At 40.1% G+C, this 19,667-nt stretch overlaps 1 protein-coding gene across 1 annotated transcript in view; it reads right to left on the bottom strand.

The window, feature by feature from the left end:
• The window catches only part of ATP8A (ATPase phospholipid transporting 8A1), a 66,804-nt gene that overhangs the window by 30,791 nt on the left and 16,346 nt on the right, over positions 1 to 19,667 (bottom strand). Inside the window, exons 7-19 of the mRNA XM_080269974.1 lie at positions 19,253 to 19,400; positions 18,808 to 18,931; positions 10,739 to 10,848; positions 10,277 to 10,473; positions 8,634 to 8,788; positions 7,841 to 8,049; positions 7,094 to 7,225; positions 6,312 to 6,449; positions 5,726 to 5,878; positions 5,059 to 5,256; positions 4,572 to 4,730; positions 1,924 to 2,109; positions 1,225 to 1,347 (exon numbers count right to left, since the gene is read on the bottom strand). Coding sequence (XP_080126100.1) covers positions 1,225 to 1,347; positions 1,924 to 2,109; positions 4,572 to 4,730; positions 5,059 to 5,256; positions 5,726 to 5,878; positions 6,312 to 6,449; positions 7,094 to 7,225; positions 7,841 to 8,049; positions 8,634 to 8,788; positions 10,277 to 10,473; positions 10,739 to 10,848; positions 18,808 to 18,931; positions 19,253 to 19,400 — 2,032 coding nt within the window. The remainder of the gene's footprint in view (positions 1 to 1,224; positions 1,348 to 1,923; positions 2,110 to 4,571; positions 4,731 to 5,058; positions 5,257 to 5,725; positions 5,879 to 6,311; positions 6,450 to 7,093; positions 7,226 to 7,840; positions 8,050 to 8,633; positions 8,789 to 10,276; positions 10,474 to 10,738; positions 10,849 to 18,807; positions 18,932 to 19,252; positions 19,401 to 19,667) is intronic.

Here is a 19,667-nt window from a genome sequence, read left to right as displayed (position 1 = left end):
ATACAGTACAATGGTCTCAGTAAACAATGGCTCAAGAGATTCAAGGGGATCGGATAAACAAAGATCTGATAACCTTGGACAAGCCACATTCAGACCATGGGGGAAAAGATAATCTCAGTGCAGATGAACAACACAAAGTAACTGCTGGTTATCCATCATCATCATCCAGACCTCCTTTCCCATCCTAGGGTTGGATATAACCACAGTAAACCTGTTTTCTATTCCACATGAAGTTACATTTCAAATATTTACTGTACTACAGTTCCTTTTATTGCCTGTTGCAACATTTGTGGTAAGATTTACTGTATTATATTGCCTTTTAACTATAATATTTGTGTATGGCATATTATTATATAGTATTCATATAGATAACCACATAAAAGTGCCAAAATAACAGAAAGTAACGCCAAATGTCATCCACAATGCACCTAGCTGATGGCCTTCAGCGACAAAAATTCCAGTAACGGTAGGTAGAGATAATTTTTACTAAAAGGTCAGCTAGCATATCTTAATTACCTATGCCTAAATACTACAATAATGCCAAGACATTCACAAATCTCAAGGCAGGGAAGTAAACTGTTGTCTCTGATCATGAAAGCAATAAAAGAAATAAAGCATGTGTTTCACATGATATGGTAATGAAAAATATAAGTTGTCAGAGTAGTGTACTGTATTGTTATTAAATGAATCATGACATAGCACCAATAATAAGACCTACAGAAAAAGTAATAAACCAGAAAGACTTGGATTTCAAGAGAAAATCTGAAGCACATAAGTTCCACTAATGGACAAGCTTTTAATTTTTTCCTTATCCAAAAAGAAAGAATTCAAGGTCTGGTCTGCAAAACCTCCTCTCCAAGAAAAAGTGAACAAACAAAAATCCAAATTAAAATCAATTAATTTTGAGATGCTTGGAGACACTGCAATTAAAAGACTGGAGGCCATAAAATAATAGTGATGATGATCATGTGTGTGAAGCTACAGAATGTGGTGAAAGTTTTTGGCGTATCACATAGAGCCAGGATTCCAGGGGCTTGAATGACGAGTGAATGGATCCATGGCCAATTAGACTGGGCAAACTTGGGTTGTCTGAACATTGCTACTCCTCGCCCTGCCCTAGGGTGGGAAAGGAGGTCCGGATGATGATGATGATGATGATGATGATGATGATGATGATAATAATAGTAACAGTAAAGATCAGTATAAGCAAAATCTAGTTCAAACCTTCCAGTTGAAGTGTGATCCACTTTGAGATTCCCGATATAACTCAGGATACTTCATCCTGGTCTCTGCACTACACGATCGGTCAAAGATGCCCATCACAAGTGGCGGTGCTGCTGTGAACAGCTGCAAAAGAAAAAATGCACTGCGAATAACATATTGCCCAGTAAGAGGTTGTTCACATGAAATAGGTACAGATAGGCAAAAAAGATGTGTGCAAAATACGTAATGTTAATATAGAGGGGAAAATCTAATAAAAATAGTCAGGGGTGGTTTCTTCAAACTGAGCAGGTTCAAAGTGAGAGACTATGAGAGTGTATGAGTGAAATGGCTGGAAGGAGAGGACAATCATAAACATGGCGGAGATAAGCTAGCACAGTACATGAGGGTAGGTAAAGTGTTGTGGGAAGAAGATTTCTTGCTGAGTATGAAATAATATGTTTGGAAGTTTTTCTGTGCTGAGACTACTGTTCATAAACATCTATACACAGTTCACCTTGAGGGATATTCTTCCACCATTTTCCCTACACCTCGCCTTTTGGGAGGACCCTGTTCTGATGCTAGCAAAACAGTGTGTGCCACAAGAAGACAGCTGCATGCATGTGGGTGATGGTTCTGCTTGGCTAGACAGACTAGGGTAGAGCAACAGCATCATAGGAATCTGCAAACAATTCCCTCCATCCCTCTTGGTTGAGCACTCACCACATTGTACATGGCTATACTCCAGCGCTCGAACAACACCTGACCCGACCATCCCGACATGGCCGCCCACCATAGCTCAATCACATAAAGACAGATATTCTTGTAAAAGCTGTACAGGATCACTTTACATAGCCGGCTGTAGTTCCACGCCCCATGTACAAACAGCAGTCGCGCCAAAAACCGGAACTGTGAACAAATTAGGGTGTTGAAGATAGGGAGCTAAATATGAATAAAGTACAGGGAAGCTTACTAATATATATAACAAATGGACAATAAGGAAGTACTATTTGTTAACAAAGGATGAACATTTTATACTATTAAGTACTAGGAAAGAATAAGCTAGGAAACAAATTAGTTTTCTTTTCAACTATTCAAAAAATATCCAGAAAAAAATTGTAACCTGATATATCATTCTACCTATACAGAAGAAAACAAAATCTTTCAGTGTCTGCCAGGGAGATAGTAATCTGTGCTGTTCTTTGGAGAAGTGTTTACACAATGCCACGCAGAGCAAAACTAAAGCTGTAGGCTGGTTGGATAGCTGTATCTGCTACATACACCAAACCTTGTTTGATATACAGTATGAGATGTCTGTCTGACCTGGCTCAAAAAGTTTGTTAAAGATGGAACTCAGTAAATGTGGGTTCATTTAAAAAAAAAAAAAAGTTTACTGTGCCTCCGGAACCTCTTCAGCAGCATCATATGTTTATTACATTCTGGCTACCCCATAAAAATTTATTACCCTAGGATACAGCCATTACTGTCAAATGGTTACCAGTAATACACCATGTGCTACCTAATTTCGTTTTCGTTTTCGTTTCGTTTTCGTTTTTAAAGGCTCCAACATGCTTGCATGTGTCGGCCTTGGTCACCTAATGGCGGCTCTCCATGCTGCACGATCCATTGCAGCCTCCCTGTTCAGTCCCTTAACGCTAAGGTCACACTTAATGACCTCGTCCCATGTCTTTCTCGGTCTACCCCTCATAACCCCACCCCCAATATTAACACTTCTCACCTTCCTCACCCAACTATCATCCCCCATCCTCTCCACATGTCCAAACCACCTCAATCTACCTCTCCTCATCACAACACCAATACACTCCAGTCCCATCCTACCTCTCAACTCTTCCATTGTAAACCCAGCCCCTCCAGGCCTTGGACGCAGGGACGCACTGCACATCCACCTAATCATTGTCATGTCTGTACGTCTGAGCCGGCGAATGTCTTCCTCCTTCACTGCCCAGGTCTCACTGCCATACAGCATTACACTCCTAACACACGCTGCATACAAAGACCCCTTAGCACGTAGGGAGAGCCCCCTCAATGTCAGGAGAGGCAAGAGCTCCCTGAACTTCTTCCAACCACTTCTCACCCTAGCCACAGAGCTAGCTCCAGCCCCACCTCCAGCACACAACATGTCTCCTAAATAACAAAACTCTTCTACACACTCAAGAGATTCACCAGCAAGTTCAATTCTTTCACATCTGACGATCTCCACCTGCTCACCCCGGCACGCCGTACACATAAAATCAGCATTATCTCGCAGTCTACCTCTGATACCACTACATCTCTTATGCACCCATTTATCACACACACCGCACAAGATGGAATTACTTCCCACGCCCTTGTGGCAAACTGCACATGGCCACTCTCCCTCGTCTTTGACAGTACCGCCACCAACCCTAGATATCATCACTTTTGTTTTATCTGCATTTACCCTTAAACCTTTTTGCCCCATACCATCTCTCCACTTCCTAAACCTTTCCTCCGCCTCCCTTTCACTCTCTGCAATCAACACCAAATCATCAGCATACAACAACTCCCACGGGAGTCCGTTTCTAAAGTCACGTGAAAGGGCTTCAAGTACCATGATAAACAACATGGGACTCAAGACTGACCCCTGATGCACACCAACATTCACGGAAAACTCATCACTCAAATCTCCATTCACTCTCACCTGGGTGTGAGCACCCACATACATGGCCATAACCACCCTAACCAGCCACTCCTCCAAGCCAAGCTTTCTCATTGCCCACTTCACCACCTCTCTAGGGACTCTGTCAAAGGCCTTTTCCAAATCAACAAAAACAAAATAAAGATCCCTTCTCCTACCAATATATTTTTCCTGAAGCTGTCGAACAATGAATATGGCATCAGTGGTCCCCCTACCTGGCATAAACCCAAACTGCATCTCATCAATATTCACTCTTTCTCTAATCATACCTTCTAAAACTCTCTCCATTACCTTCATTATCTGATCTAAAAGCTTTATACCTCTATAATTCCCTCTTTCCAGGGCATCACCCTTCCCTTTATACACATTTACAATTACACTCTTCAGCCAATCATCTGGGACAACACACTCATAAATAATCCTATTTATCAGGTCAGTGACTAAACTCACCCCTATATCGCCTGAGGCCTTCAACATTTCGGCAGTCAACCCAGACGCACCTGCTGCCTTCCCCACCCTCATCCTGCCTATTGCCTCACTCACAGTAGCAGTATCAATCAAAGGCCAAGGGCCAGACACTGGATCTGCTGGCTCCAAACCTTCCCTGTCCCAGTCAAGTAATTTCACCAAACAATCTTTTAATCTTCCTTGATCTCCATTTAGCCTAAACAGATCTTATTTAGTCACTATTCACCTGTCCAATGGCATAGTCTGATGCACAGGCAGCCTGCAACCCCTCCTGGCCAGCAATGCCAACACCCACATTGGCCTCTTGTATCATAGCAACATCATTGGCACCATCACCAATGGCAAGTGTCACCGAGCCCGTCTCTTTGGTTAGCAGTGCCACCACCTGTTGCAAGGATAGAAGGAAAGAGGAACGGATAAGACAGGAATATAAAACCTATCTCCATCTTTCATATTTACCACATAACTACTGTGAGATGCCTTCCTGTGACAGCACTGATAACCTGCCCAGTTCTACACTCATCCCTCAACTCCCTTCTTATCCCCTGAAAGGAGGATGGCAGATTATGGGAGACATACAGTTTCATCTTGCATTTCAATGTGGTCACATCCAGATAACCCTAGGGTTTCAACTGCTGCTGCTGCTACTACTACTACTACTACTGCTACTACTACTACATTAAAGATTTCCACAAACAATATGAAACACTTACTTCTGCCTTCTGACTTGGTGACACTCTGCAGCATATGACACTCTTGCATGAGATACACAAGTCAAGGAAGTCCTTGCGCAGGTCAGGAGTGAGGGCGTAAAGTAAAGTTTTGCCGTCAATAATAAGCGCCGCCTCATTCTCCCGCTTCAGTTGTTCCCCAAACTCCACCACATGACGATTAATAGATTCTCGAGTTTCCTGAAAGTGTACACAATGCAATGATCAGTCTTGGCAGTCATGCTTTCACTGAGTGGATCCAAGTTGACAGCTACATACAACCAAACCTACAACCCTCCTACTACTAGGCTGGTGGTACCTATTGTACGGTATATCTTGCAGCCAATTTCTGGGCATAAATATAGTCAAACTCTTTTCAGATTAACAAAAAACTGACAATTAATACTGTATTCATTAACGGACACTGATTTAATAAAATAGAAGACAATACTCTACGAAATCTACATATTAAAATTTTTGGATCCTGCTGTTCATAATTACTGTATACTCAGCATACAGGAAAACTCAACCCTACCTACCTCTATTCACTGTGGAAAATTGGTGATGATGACAATGACAAATGATGATGACTCAGAAAATTACAGTGATTATGATGATATTGACAATGATGATGATAATGATAAAGATGATACATAACAACATGGCTTACATCAAGTGACTCTGTATTTAGTATGATGAGTGGCATGCCCTGACTGAGGAGGCGGCAGGAGTGGCCAATGTTGATGGCCGTTTCTTGCTTATCACCTGTCAGCACCCACACATGTATCCCAGCCTTTAGCAGAGCTGCTATAGTCTCCGGCACCTGCAGAAAGGACATGTATTGTTAATACTGGCGGAATTTAATGTGCTCTCTTGGTGCCTCAGATGCTTTCCTGCAATGGCAATACTGATACAGTGAGGCAGGTCCATAACCCAGCTATACAATCATCCTTCTATTCTCTCTCTATCCCCTGAAAGCAGGATGGTGGACTAGTCTTAGGGGAGCTTAAGCCTGCAGCCCACTGGGTTGATTGTCATCACCCAAGATAATAATATCTGACAAGCAACTACACTTTAACCATATATTCCAACAAACATTAATGAAATGCAACCCTCAATAACTTGCAATAAAAAATGATGGCATGACACTGTACCCTATTCTGAAACCAGCAGACGTTCACATTAAGTGATGTGGTCAATAACACACACTCCATCAAGCCAATAAATATCAATAACAACAAGCATTTTCTACAAACCTCATCTTGTAATCTGTCTTCTATAGCTGTCGCTCCAAGTAAGGTCAAATTATTTTCTATTAACTGGGCAGCATCTTCCAGTTTTCTTTCTCTGAACTGTAGCGCTGTGCTTGCTTTGTAGTAAGTGTTCTTCCACTCCTGTGAGAGGGAAAATAAAACATTGCTCATATCTATAGGTATTCTATTTTCCTTAAAACAATATGGATGTAAATGAAGAAAAATAAACACGAACAACAATGAAATACATTATGACCCAACTCCTCTCAAACTGAATAGATGGAACTCACGGAAAATAAAACCAAAGCAAACGAAATATAATACAATCTAGTTCTTTTCCTTGGAACAAGCTTTCTCTGTCACACCTGCTCACATGGTAACTCACTTATAAAAACCCGAGATGAACTGACTATTGGAAAAAAATATATACTGTACATATATATTCCGACCCAGAATCCAGAGACTTTTTTTCATTTTATACTGCCCTCTCCTGATAATTTCGTTCATCTTAGGACAACCTTTTCGAACTGAATGGATGAGATACGGCCTTCAAAAACCCACTTACTATGAGATGACTTTCTTGAGGTGAAAATAATTGTCTGATAACAAGAATAAACTAAAAAAGATCCTACCTGGATTAACACATACCCATAAACCACATCCATATAATCCTGGACTCAACATTAAAGACCATTAATAATAATAAAAAATAATAAATATTAAATAAAAATAATAATAATTAAAAGAAAATAATAATAATTAAAACAAAACACTGGTGCACTTACTTCATAAAACTCTGGTGATATCTCTGCCACGGCATAACACAGTGTTCTAAGTCCCTCCGCAGCGAAGTCCTCCAGGTGTCTTACTGTCTGGTCACGGAACTGCTGGCTATCTCCTAAACGCTCATATATCACCTAATAAAATAGATATGATTAACAACAGATTCAGCAAAGTCTAAATTCATTACAAATTACTATATACTAAATGCTCATATGCATTTAGCAACAGTCTAAACTCATTACAAATTACTACAAGTACCTTCTAGATGCTCATATATCACCTGACGATAATACACCTAGTTAATGATGAATTTTTTAGCCTAATTTCATTATAAATTACTACCTTCTAAATACATTCACCTGACAATAAAAGACATGGCTAATATTGAATTCAGTACAGTCTACATTCCTTATAAACTGAATAGCTACAATTTGTAGGTAGAGTATTTAAATAAACAATATTAACTATTCTTTAATGTGCCAAGTGTATGGAAAACTTCAGGAATAATATCACTGTGACACATAACAAAGAATCAGAAAGTCTGATACAGGAAGATGGTAAAGTATGACACATAATGATGTCAGAACAGAAATGAAAAATAACCAGAGGGGTAACATACTAAATGCTTGTGATGCCAGAGCATACTGAACTGAAATACACGGCTCACTGCACTACACTATGTATAATAATGTACTTATGACTAAAGAAAGACAAACACTGCTGAGATAAGAAACATAGTACGAACTTACAGTGTCAGCTCCTTTGCAGTATAACTTAATCTGGCCCTGAGGCGTGCGGACAATGACGCTCATCCTTTTTCGCGCTGATGTAAACTCGAGTACATTGAGAACTTCAAACTTCTCCTTCGTCCCCAATACATCCACAATCATGTACTCTGGAGTCCGGGTCTCAAAAACAAACCCTAATTCCCTCGCCCCCTCCACCAATGCTCGTTCATCTGGAGAAGGAGGGGGTTAAACAAAAATGTTATTTAATGTATATACAAAGTATTCTTCGTACCACAGCCCTAACCTAAATACAGACTAAACAACAACAGCCTATCAACACAATCTTGACATAACATGGACTACAAACAAGCACCAAATGAACATATTACTGCTAATGCTGTACTGTACTGTTACTTAATGGCAGAACAGGATAATGTTGTACCGTAATACTGTACAATCATACACCATTTCCTTAAAATTTCTTCATAGCTAATAACAAATTCTGCTACCATTTCCTGTAACAGCTCAGCACTTCGCAGGGAGAGGTAGTAGCTTCCTGTCATATGGACAGAGCAAACCAGATTCTGTATATACATCCTTCTATCTCAGATTTTAATTTTTGATGACTACTCACATGTTTTACTTATTATACTGTTATGTATGCATGTATCGATATGAATACGTATTTGATCTTTGTTCTGCTTTTACTCATTTTTGTACAGTGGGAATGACCTCTGTTGTTATACAGTCATGATCTCTCTACTGTAATTAATCAATCAATGAGTATTTAGTCATCATGTGTGGGCTACTATACCTGGTGATGCAGCATGGTAGTGTATATCAGCTTTGGTTCGTCCATCATCCCTGTCTGGTATGACAGTGTGGCAGACAGACAGCATGGTGAGGAACTGACGTATAATGCCAGACCCAGGGCCCCCACTCTCCACCATGGCTATCAGCTCCTGACAACTGAAAGAGCAACAAAATATATGCTACTCCTACAAACAAATGATAGATTTTTGTATTACATATACTGTATATATATATATATATATATATATACTGTATATAACATTAGATACCGTAACTGAAATACAGTATTACCCTTTGTCATACTCAAGTTCGGTTGTATTATTCATCCACCCATCATCCAATCCTATGTTCCTCCACAAGGAACGTAGGAGCCCGGGGCTAGCCAAGTTGGTCCTGACATTTAAGATTAGAGTGACCAGCCTCACTAATCCCTGAGTGGCATTACATGAGCAATAAACCCCAACCACCCCTTGGATGTAAACCTACACAGGCTCAATCCGATTGGAGTGCCTTAATTACCCACTAAACCACCAAGCGCCATAATTTGGTTATATGGTTATCACCCACAATAACAATGGGTTTCCTGGTGTACAGGAAACCATTTAGTTTGTCACTCAATGTAGAGTCACCCATAGGCAGAAGGAAGACGAAAGAATGAAGGAAAGAAAGACAGAAGAGGAAGGAAGGAAGAGAGAAAAGGGCAGACAACCAAAGCAGCACTACATCGAGTGAGTGGATGTTGAGTGCCTAATTACACATAATTTTATCAATCTTAGCTCTCTATTATGGTTACCTCTCTCAATCCGATGATGCCTTTCTGTGGTTTATTCTTGTTACCTCCAAATGATTTTATTCAGCTTAGGGGAGATCACTTGAAGGGAAGGGGCGAACTAGGACTATTTATAATACCTTTCCTGTGTGAAAAGTGTGTAAACAAGTTTTAAATTGCCTGGAAGCAGCAAGAATAGCTGTAGTAGCAGCTGCTACCTCAGGCCTCTCTGAATATGAACACAGTGGACTGCAGGCTAAGTTCCCTCCTCCTGCAGTCCACACTTCTCCATCTGGGGGGAAAGGGAGGAAATGAATGTATAACCAGGCAGCAAAGCCACCTAGTTATACCAGTGCCAACACATGAAGGGATCCCTCTCCAGCAAGAATAAAATAAAAGTACGTCATCATAAGAGTGAACAGATTAATATGGCACAACTGTATCACACAAATGGAATTGAGACATCATCCTGTGGTGGTTCTGATATAACCGAGCTGCTCTGCTACCCAGTTAGACAAACATTCCTTATCTCCTTCCCAATTCCCCTCCGAAAAGAAGAATGGCGGACTGTAGGTGGAGGGCATCTTTGGCCTGCAGTCCACAGGGTTCATGTTCAGTTAAGCCTGGGGTTGCAATGACAACTACTATACTGTACTCTTTTCTTCCTTTTGCAGCTTACTGCATGCTGGTCAGTGAAGCAAAAGGGCAATACTTCATTTTACAAGCTTTTAACAACCCTTCTTTGTGACTAACCTAACATTTTAGTGATAATCTACTTTTCCAACTCAGCATTCAAGATTGACATTGGCACTTTTAGGACAGGTTGGAGTAAAGGCAGCAGACACCACAACCTGTCTAGTATCACTGTCACCCACCTGCCGTCATCCATGCTGTAGATATTGCCTGCAATACTGCACCGCTTGAACTCCATAATGTTACAAGTCAGGGTTCCCGTCTTGTCCGAGAGAACGTACTTGATCATGCCCAGTTCCTCATTTAGATTAGAGGTTCTGGCCATGGCCCACACCTCATCCTCATAGCACATGTTTATATCATTGTTTATGAATCCAGCCTATGGGAGGAAGAAGAGGCATCAATAGCAAATACATCACTGCTTATTATTATCAACTTAAAAACAGAACAAAACAAACAACTCCATATTTCTCCATTTTATATGAGTCCAAAATCATATGGATTGTTTAAGAGTATGAGCATGACTGAAACCCCTGGTAGTATACAATCGAAGAAGATATCATTGCTAAAAAAATGAACCTATGACAAATACTGTATGTATATACCATTTGCAAACACACACAAATGTGCTCATATATATTTACCTGAATAAATCTGACAACTTCTAGTGACACTTGCAGAGAGATGGGGATCAGGTTGTTGAAGAGGATTATGAAAGTGATGAAGTTGATACCAAAGTTGAACACACTAAGATCTGAAAAAAAATTATAATAATAAAATAAAGTGAATATTTCAAGGGAGAAGTACAGTACACTATCTATCTATCTATCTATCTATCTATAGCCCAACGCCCTAATCCCGCAAAGGGTGGCCGCAGACAAAACGCCTCCAAGTCACTCTGTCACCAACCATTTGACTACCCTCCCCCCAACTCACCCCCCCCCTCCCTCATATACACTATACATTTACAAAACACAGACATTTTCGACTTCTGATACATAAATAACTACCCAATAATTAATTTCTATACAGTATTATTATTATCCTAGGCTTAGCTTACCACTATTACCAGTCACATTGCGAGATGTTTCTCCTAAACTGAATAAGAGAACCTGCTGGCAGCTTAGTAGGTAAGCAAGGAAATTAAATTCAAAGATTTGCTAGGGCTCAATGGAACAGGCTAACATCTAACATGTCAAAGTGGAGAAAGATGGGAGAGGCCTTTGTCCTCCAATGGACTGACTAAGGTGGTCAATGATGGTGACGATGACATGCAGCTATCTGGAAAAAGCTACGTTTAAGTTAGTTTCCATTCAAAATTATGAATATTACCGTAAATAAATAAATAAAAATCAACACCCTGACCTCTCTTCCCACCTAAGGATGGAGTAAGGTAGGATCCAGAAACCAAAAAATACCCTAACACAGAGAGAAATAATGAAAGTCTTCCTAATTAATGAGCAACAATCTCAGTCACACACCATTCAAGCCCTTACATTCCTGACTCCACCTCACAAGCATACACATCCATATTCACACACTTCATACCACTTATCTGCTGGAGCAATATGTTATCCCTAATTGTCCTTATGTAAAAATATGCTATTTGGTACCTATGTAAAAAAGAATCCACCTGACATGAATCTAAATAATCTGGCACCATGATAACAATACAGTATGTAGGACAATGAAGTATCTGGAGAATCTGGTACCTGCATTATCAGATTCTGAATAATTTGTTAACATCAATAATCTAATAGCACTGCAGTATTTATATTTATCTTTTACCTTTACATTCAAAGAATAATGACCATGCTAACATGTATACAGCAGGTCTTCTCACTTGCTGGCTGATCCCTACATGTCAGTGTCGCCACCAAGCATTTTCAGATGGCAATTACAAGGTTGTATGTCTTTAATGACACATCAGGAAATGTAAGCCAACATCACTGGTGTAGTAAATGGTTTCCTGGGATACATGAAACAATTTCACTTGTCACCCACTGTAGACTCACCACAGGTAGCACTACAATGAGTGAGCAGATGACACTGTTATACAAGGATGATAATAAATACAAATTCAACAATAACTCCTAATAAATTATGCCTCTGACTAGTTGTTCTACTATTTTTTCCATAGCTCAAGGTGATGTCTGCATTACACTGGAACACAAAAATCACTTGATTCACATCCTGCAGTGTTTCAAGCTCATCAAGGGTCTGACTACTTGCACAATCCTGTCCTCCAGTGTAGTAAATGAGATCCGTTACACTCGTCTCTACTGTGTTAATCCATCTATGCCTTCTATCTCACTCTAGCACCTCACACAGGCAGTTTTAGAGGGAGGTACTATATCTGCATGCATAAGAATACTCCAGCCTATCTTATGTGTTGCTGCAGCCCTGAGGTAATCTGAATGTAAACCCTGTACACTGCAAGCTGAAATTATCCAGCTCCTACAGTCCACCAGCCTCCTAACAGAGGACACAGAGGAAACTGAGGGATGTTTGATTAACCAGGCAGTGGAGCTGCCCAGTTATATCAGCATCATCACATGAAGGCATCCCTTTTAAGAAAAACATATCCTAGATGCACAACACATAATCATTACATATAACCAAATTATGGTGCCTGGTGGTTTAGTGGGTAATTAAGGTGCTCTGATCGGACTGAGCCTGTGTAGGTTTATATCCAAGGATGGTTGGGGTTTACTGCTCACGTAATGCCACTCAGGGATGAGTGAGGCTGGTCACTCTCATCTTAAATGTCAGGACCAACTTGTCTAGCCCCGGGCTCCTATGCTCCTCATGGGGCAACATAGGACTGGATGATGGATGGATGGACTAAGTTAACCATGCAAATGCAACCTACCAAGCACTAGCTGTACTCTAATAATGTACACAGAGTTCAAAATACAAAACAGATGTGATCGTCAGTCTACAAACAGCACACAGTCAAAGCCAAATAACTGCATGCTGGACCTTTGCCTGTCAGAAAAGTTTAATTTTCATTCTGAGTGATAACAAACATTCCAAGAAATTGGGGGATGCATCATGCACAGCAGGTCAGGAAAAGCTCTTACCTGCAAATATAAAAGGTAGAATTCCAGTTATAATTATATACTGTATATGCAGCATTGTTCTTCAGTGTTTCAATGGCATTAACACTAAACATAATACTATACAGTACTATTCTGTCATCTTTGACCTATTTTCTACATTATTATCATCCTTTACAATCCTAGCATATTTTTCTCCTTCTTTTTCATAATAAATAGCAAGACCACTGAGTTCCCAACAATGGGGCTCTCATAATGCTAGCCAATCACCCTAACCTGACATCCACATCAACATGGGGTGAGAGGATCCTCAGCACAGCTCTTTGACCTCACTGATACTGTGACAAGGTGATGGGATCCAAATTCTTTCTAAGCCAACCCATCCCCATGTTGGGTGTATAATGCTGTCACCCCACTCGTGTCATGTTTGGTCACCTTTTGCAACATAAAGGAAGCATAATTATTCTTTCTCCATTAGCTAAAACTGAACACTTACTGAGACAGCATTAATTTAGTTTATTGTATTAGAGTATTGCTCAGAGGAGTGTATGACAAGGGCTGTCACCCTGGTTATTCCTTGTGATGTGATAGTCATCAAAATGACTAACTGATCAGTAATGGAAAACACATAATTGTGGATGTTTATGTCTGTGCGGGATTCCTTGGGTTTAAATTAACTGAAAGTCAAAACCAAATAATTACTGCTCAACCACTGCTGGTGCTGCTGGAAAAAAGAAATCAGTGATGCGTAACTAGACGTGGCCCATAATGATTCAAATCCTGGTATAACTGGAGTTTACTGCCCATATAAAACCATTTACAAGTAAAAAAATAGTCCCTTTGCCTTAAATCCCCAGACTGAACAGCCTACCCCAGCGACCCTAAGCTCCTGATGGATCAATGCAGCAACAGATGACCAATGGATGGATGAATGGATGGAGGTTGGATGGATGAATGAATGAATGAAAGAATGAATGAATGAATGAATGGATGGATGGATGGACGGATATAACACAACTTAGAATAGTAAGGGTCTCTGTTTGGAGTTTGAATTTTCTTTTTTTTCCTGTGTTCTCTGATGGCCAGAGGTAAATCAAGGGTGGGCCCTTGTATGATGTACTGATGATGTGCTTAAGTCCCATTATCCTTATACAATTTTTAGACACTTGGTTGTCCAGTGAATCAAGACACTTCACATGGTTGTTGTGGTGCCAAAGGGCTTAATTCTGAGGGTTGACTGCAGTTACTGTTCACATAATGTCACTCAGTGGTTAGCAACTGGTCACTCTCACCCTATATGTCTGGACCGAGTGGCCTAGCCCTGGTTCCCTAAACTCCTAAGAGGGCAACACAGTACTGTATTGGATTGGATGGATGTGGCAAGAGTTCCCTGCCTAAAGAGTGATGACTGTAAGGTCAGTCACAAGACCTGTAGTCACATATCACTGATGACGACTTAGCAAAAAACAATGATCGCAAATCACAATTCATGCCTAAAAAGCAAGCCTCACAATGACCAGGCCTTTTTTCCATAGTGTAGGCTATGTGCCTGATGAGTTTACAACACACTTATTTCTGCATAGTCAGGTACCTCAATAACTGGAATTATCTTTATCAAACTGACTGCAACTAATAACATCTAGGTACCTCAATAACTGGAATTCATCTTGAATAAACTGACTGCAACTAAAAACATCAATGCCACATATCAGTATGTAAAGCACACAACTACAGTACTGCACAGAAGAGACACATGCCACGTCCGACACAAATGAAACAAAACACGCACCATAGGTGTTGAGGTGCATCAACATTTCTTTCCAAAGTTTACACAGCCAGTCGTAACAGTTTCCATCTGAGGGGAACAGAGAGGATACACACTGAAGCATATGCAGTACAAGAGGATGAAATAACTCACCAATTTTGGTACTGGATTTAAACAACTCAGTAAGATTTGCATACGGTGTGTTTTTACTGTTCTGGTGGCTAGTCTAGTTACTTAGATAATATAAGATTTTTACATTTGCCAGTATGACATTCTTTCAACCTCCAACATATGAGTGTGAAAGTATTGGCCACCAGTCAGTGCATAGGGGTCTGGTAAATAAATGACATCTACAGTATTTATACGGTAAGGCTCTTGTAGGTTAACGGGCCTTTTTTATGTCAGATATGCAAGGGTAGGGGAAGAGAAGGCTTATAACTGTCAACTAGATCTACAATATGTCAACTTGATGTGCTTCTGCAAAACAAAGAGTGCTAAGTGCAGCCACAACCGAACTTGCAACCAGGGGTCAAGAGTAATATGCTTAATGTGCTTATGAATGTTTGTTTGGTGTATGCTGACCAAAAATGACAAGAATAAATATTAAAATCAGTCAACCCACAGCAATTTAACTTTGTTTATTTGACACGCTTGGTATAAACAACTGAATCTATACCTGAGATAATGAGGTATACAACAGATACTGAGAATTTATTTTGCACAACTTCCACTCTGGGTTTTATGTTTGAAATGGTGGGCTTGTTCAAAGTTCCTTCACTTACAATGCTTGAACTATACCACTTGTTACAAAGCTTAAAAGATTTACTTGTCTGGAGAAGTTGGTAATTTCAGAGAGCTCATCAGTTAGTTTCAACTCTAGTTTTTCAGATAAGTGACCAGCGATCAAAAGTGGTCCAGCATTTACCCTCTCATACTGCAATATATCTAAAACACACACAGCTGATGCAAAAGCAATACCCACCATAATTCAATTACACCTACTCCAATTCTTCTTGTCCTTTCATGACACCAAATAACATGATAAATTCATTCTAACTAAATTTTTGTAATCTGAAAAGCCACTTTTAATTAAAGGCCATGCTATACCAAATCTACTTTCATAACAAATGACTAATAAAGCATATGACATAAGAAGGTATAATTGTGGCCATTAATTTTTACACGCCTGAAGCTCCATTCTAATGAAGCAACATCCCACTTAAAAACAGTACTGCTGGTAAAATTAGGTAAATTAAAGCTTTTGTGGTGTGGATGTGAATGTGATAGGAAACGTTAGGAGAAATACACTGAGGTGGTTTGGCCTCTCGCGTGCTGTTGATGCAAACCATGTCGAGATTAGAATGTTCTGGGGGAGGCAGTGGCTGAATCGGTAGAGAGGCGGCTTGCAGTGCTAATGGACCCAGGATCGAATCCCGGCTGGAGCAGGGAACAGTTTAAGGATTTGAATTTCCTAAAAAGCAGACTTTCCTGATCTACCAGATGACCCGCCGACATGTCGTAAAAGTACCCCCGCTAATACCAGTACACCAGTCCTGTATGAGACAGCCCTAGCATGTATTCAATATGGACGGTGGGTGTTAGCACCAAAGTGGTGACATGTGGAGGTGTAGGAGGACTACTGGGCCTTGGGATAGGCCACTGCCCCCAAGAAATAGGCCCTGAGCCTTTGCCCAGAGTCGGACACGTAAAAAAAAAAAAAAAAAAAAATGTGGAGAGGATGGAGAGCGAGAGATTAATGAGGAGAATGTATGTGAATGAGGTGAAGGAGGGGAGAGGGAGGGGGAGGCTGAGGATGAGATGGAGGGATGGAGTGGAGAGGTATATGAGAGAGGAGGGGTGTGAGCTGGGAGCAAGGCAGTGAAGTGGCACTGGACAAGGCGACATGACGATTTGTTTGTGGCCACCCCTTATGGGATTGGGGCATCTGACGACAGACAGATAGATAGAAAGCTTTACTCATCTGGATTTCCAACCTAATGAGGGATGTGTCAACCCTCTTTAATATTATGGGCCCTCTTTAATATTAACAACTATTTTTGCAAGCTCTCACTGGATTTTATGAGTCTCAGGTCTTGAACTAATGAAACGAGACTGCACCCCTTCCAACCTGCTGAACACTAGTTTTCAGATCGAGAATTTCTCATGACTTTGCTTTGTGACAGAGCTTGGAGGCAATGTAAGAGACCTACTGATTGCAACTGTACATGCACCACCCTAACAAAACAAGGACACTTCACACCAAATAAAATATTTCAAGAATACTTCATACGAAACTAAATATTTCACAGTAAACATAGGCATGCAATCAGTCCAGAAACACCCCACCAAGGCAAGTCAGACTTTCAAAGAAACAAAGTACAAACTAATAAAAATAATAATTATTATTATAACATAAAAGGTGCCTGAACCAAGTGCAAGTGTTTCAGTTATGATAACTTCTCACTCCATCCCATGCTCACAAATTCAACATGTTTATTCCTTGATCGTTGTTACATTACTGATACAAGAAAGCAATACTGAAACACAAAACAGAAAAGAAACTGGAGAAAAAAAAATACAACACACAGAAAACTGACACCATGCAGCCTTATACTCTCAAATATATACAATTATACTCAATATATACAATTAGAGTTAATAAGCCTTCTCATGAGCCAAGTCATACCCAATCATGCAAATTTGTTTAGATAAACCTTGATATTGTTACAAATCAGCTGTGGAAACCTCAGTGTGGTGAAGATATGGTGAAAGTTGTACAAAAGATGAATATTGCATGCTCTTCCTATTTTCACACACAAACACGGTTTTCAAGTATATTCATGGGGACAAAATGCCATGTCAAACTGTATCAGATGGAAGAACATATTCATGGCATACACTCAAAATGCACAATTCATGATTCCAACCTGTTTACTCTGAATGCATATTTACCACAGACAAAGCTCAAAAGAGACTGCAAGCACTGTGAATCACATCCTTAATGAAGTATGATGATACTATATATACAGTTAAACATCAGAAGGATTAACCAACTAAACTGAACTCATACGAGCTAGTAAACTGTTGTAATTCTAATTTTTTTACTAATGCTAGACAGTTATGTTATGCCGATCACAGGCCTAAACTAAACTTACATACAGTATTATTACAGATTCTAATTTCTGGAAAAAATCACTCCAGCTTTGCTTTTAGGCCACCTCTGCTGAACTGACTCACTCACCCATAAGCACATACCAGAAACTCTTAAGTATAACTGCCTAGTATAAATCTCTCTCTCTCTCTCTCTCTCTCTCATACAAAATAATCTGGAGAAAATGGCTGACAGTTTATACAAAAGGAATATGAGGTTGTATGCATCATTAATGGCTCTAGAGATACAATATGGTAGGCTCTGACAAGTATATGCTGTATGTAAACCAGCTGGTGCTGTTGGAAACAATCCAGAATGTATGTGAAGGAGAAGAGGCAGAGGTATCAATAAATAGAAAGTTAAGGAAGGAATTAGGTATGAAAAAATGTCTATGCTGTTGTTGTTACTGTGGTTCCAGTTGTTGCTGTGGTCCCAGACTCATCTGAATGTGTAGTATGTGGTTCTGAAACTGAGATAAATGATGTCTCCTTAGCTATATGATATGTACAAACACAGATGGAGTAATTAACAAGGTCAAGAAAGGAACAAGAGAGACAAAGAACCAGGAGAAAGAAGAGTAAATCAGCTACCTTTCTATTTGCCTATGTTGTTGTGCTACTCAGGATTAATAAGAAACGTTCCTGAGACTGTTTAGAGACTTGGGAGTGTCTGCAAAGAAAAGTCAATGCAAATTCTTTTGAAAATACAAAATTCATGGAAAAAAGAATGAGGACTGACCATCGAGGGAGAGGTACCAGTGTAGCTTGGCGTCCCACTGGGAGTTACAGACAGCCATGATGAGGCACAAAACAATCAGCAGGAAGAACAGCAGAATGATCAGATGGTTCGTCTGCTTATCCACCTGAAAAAAGAAATATATCCCTAATACTATACCGGGAACACCTCCATATTTTATGGTACCTATGCTTACATTGCATGAATCTTGATATCATATAACAAAACTATCATACAGGCAAACCTTGGTTTAATACTGGGTTAGTCTGCCAACAGCGGCTGTCCCTGATGCAATTAACAATAAAAAACAGCTTACCCAGTAAAATCCTCTAACCTAAGCACAAACGCTATACTGAACTGAGAAATATAACAAATAAAAACTACATTCAACACAGTTATATTGCATGATATCATAGTTCTCCCTGAAGCTGTTACTTGCACTACTCACAGTAGATCGCTTGAGTGGCGCAGAAGTGGCTGAATTTTTCATAAGTTTGGTCTCATGTCCTGTGTAGATAACCAGACCAAAGACCCAGTTGGTGTTCTGGAGCTTGGCCCCTCGCAGCAGCACTTGATCTGGGCTGAGTGGCACTGCACTGTTGGTAAAATGGGAAGACAGAAGTAAAATGATGACAGCTAATCCCATACCATCCCTCTGAAGCAATAATGCTCAAGGCTAGGCTACCACAGTCCAGAACATTAATGGGAATGTTTACTGTTAAAGAACAAGTATTATAATGACCATTAACAGTTATTACCATAAGATCACTGTCATCATCCTGTAGCATACAACTTGAAGATATGAAATTGTCAACCTGTCCAATATCATCAACAACATCTCTTCTACTTCCCTGCTTTCTGAG

Source organism: Coenobita brevimanus, chromosome 38, assembly GCF_032717465.1.
Source record: "Coenobita brevimanus isolate Jiangsu-jjx chromosome 38, ASM3271746v2, whole genome shotgun sequence".
In the NCBI taxonomy this organism is placed as follows: Eukaryota; Metazoa; Arthropoda; class Malacostraca; order Decapoda; family Coenobitidae; genus Coenobita; species Coenobita brevimanus.
Note: the sequence above shows the minus strand (reverse complement) of the source record. Positions and strands in the feature narration are given on the sequence as shown.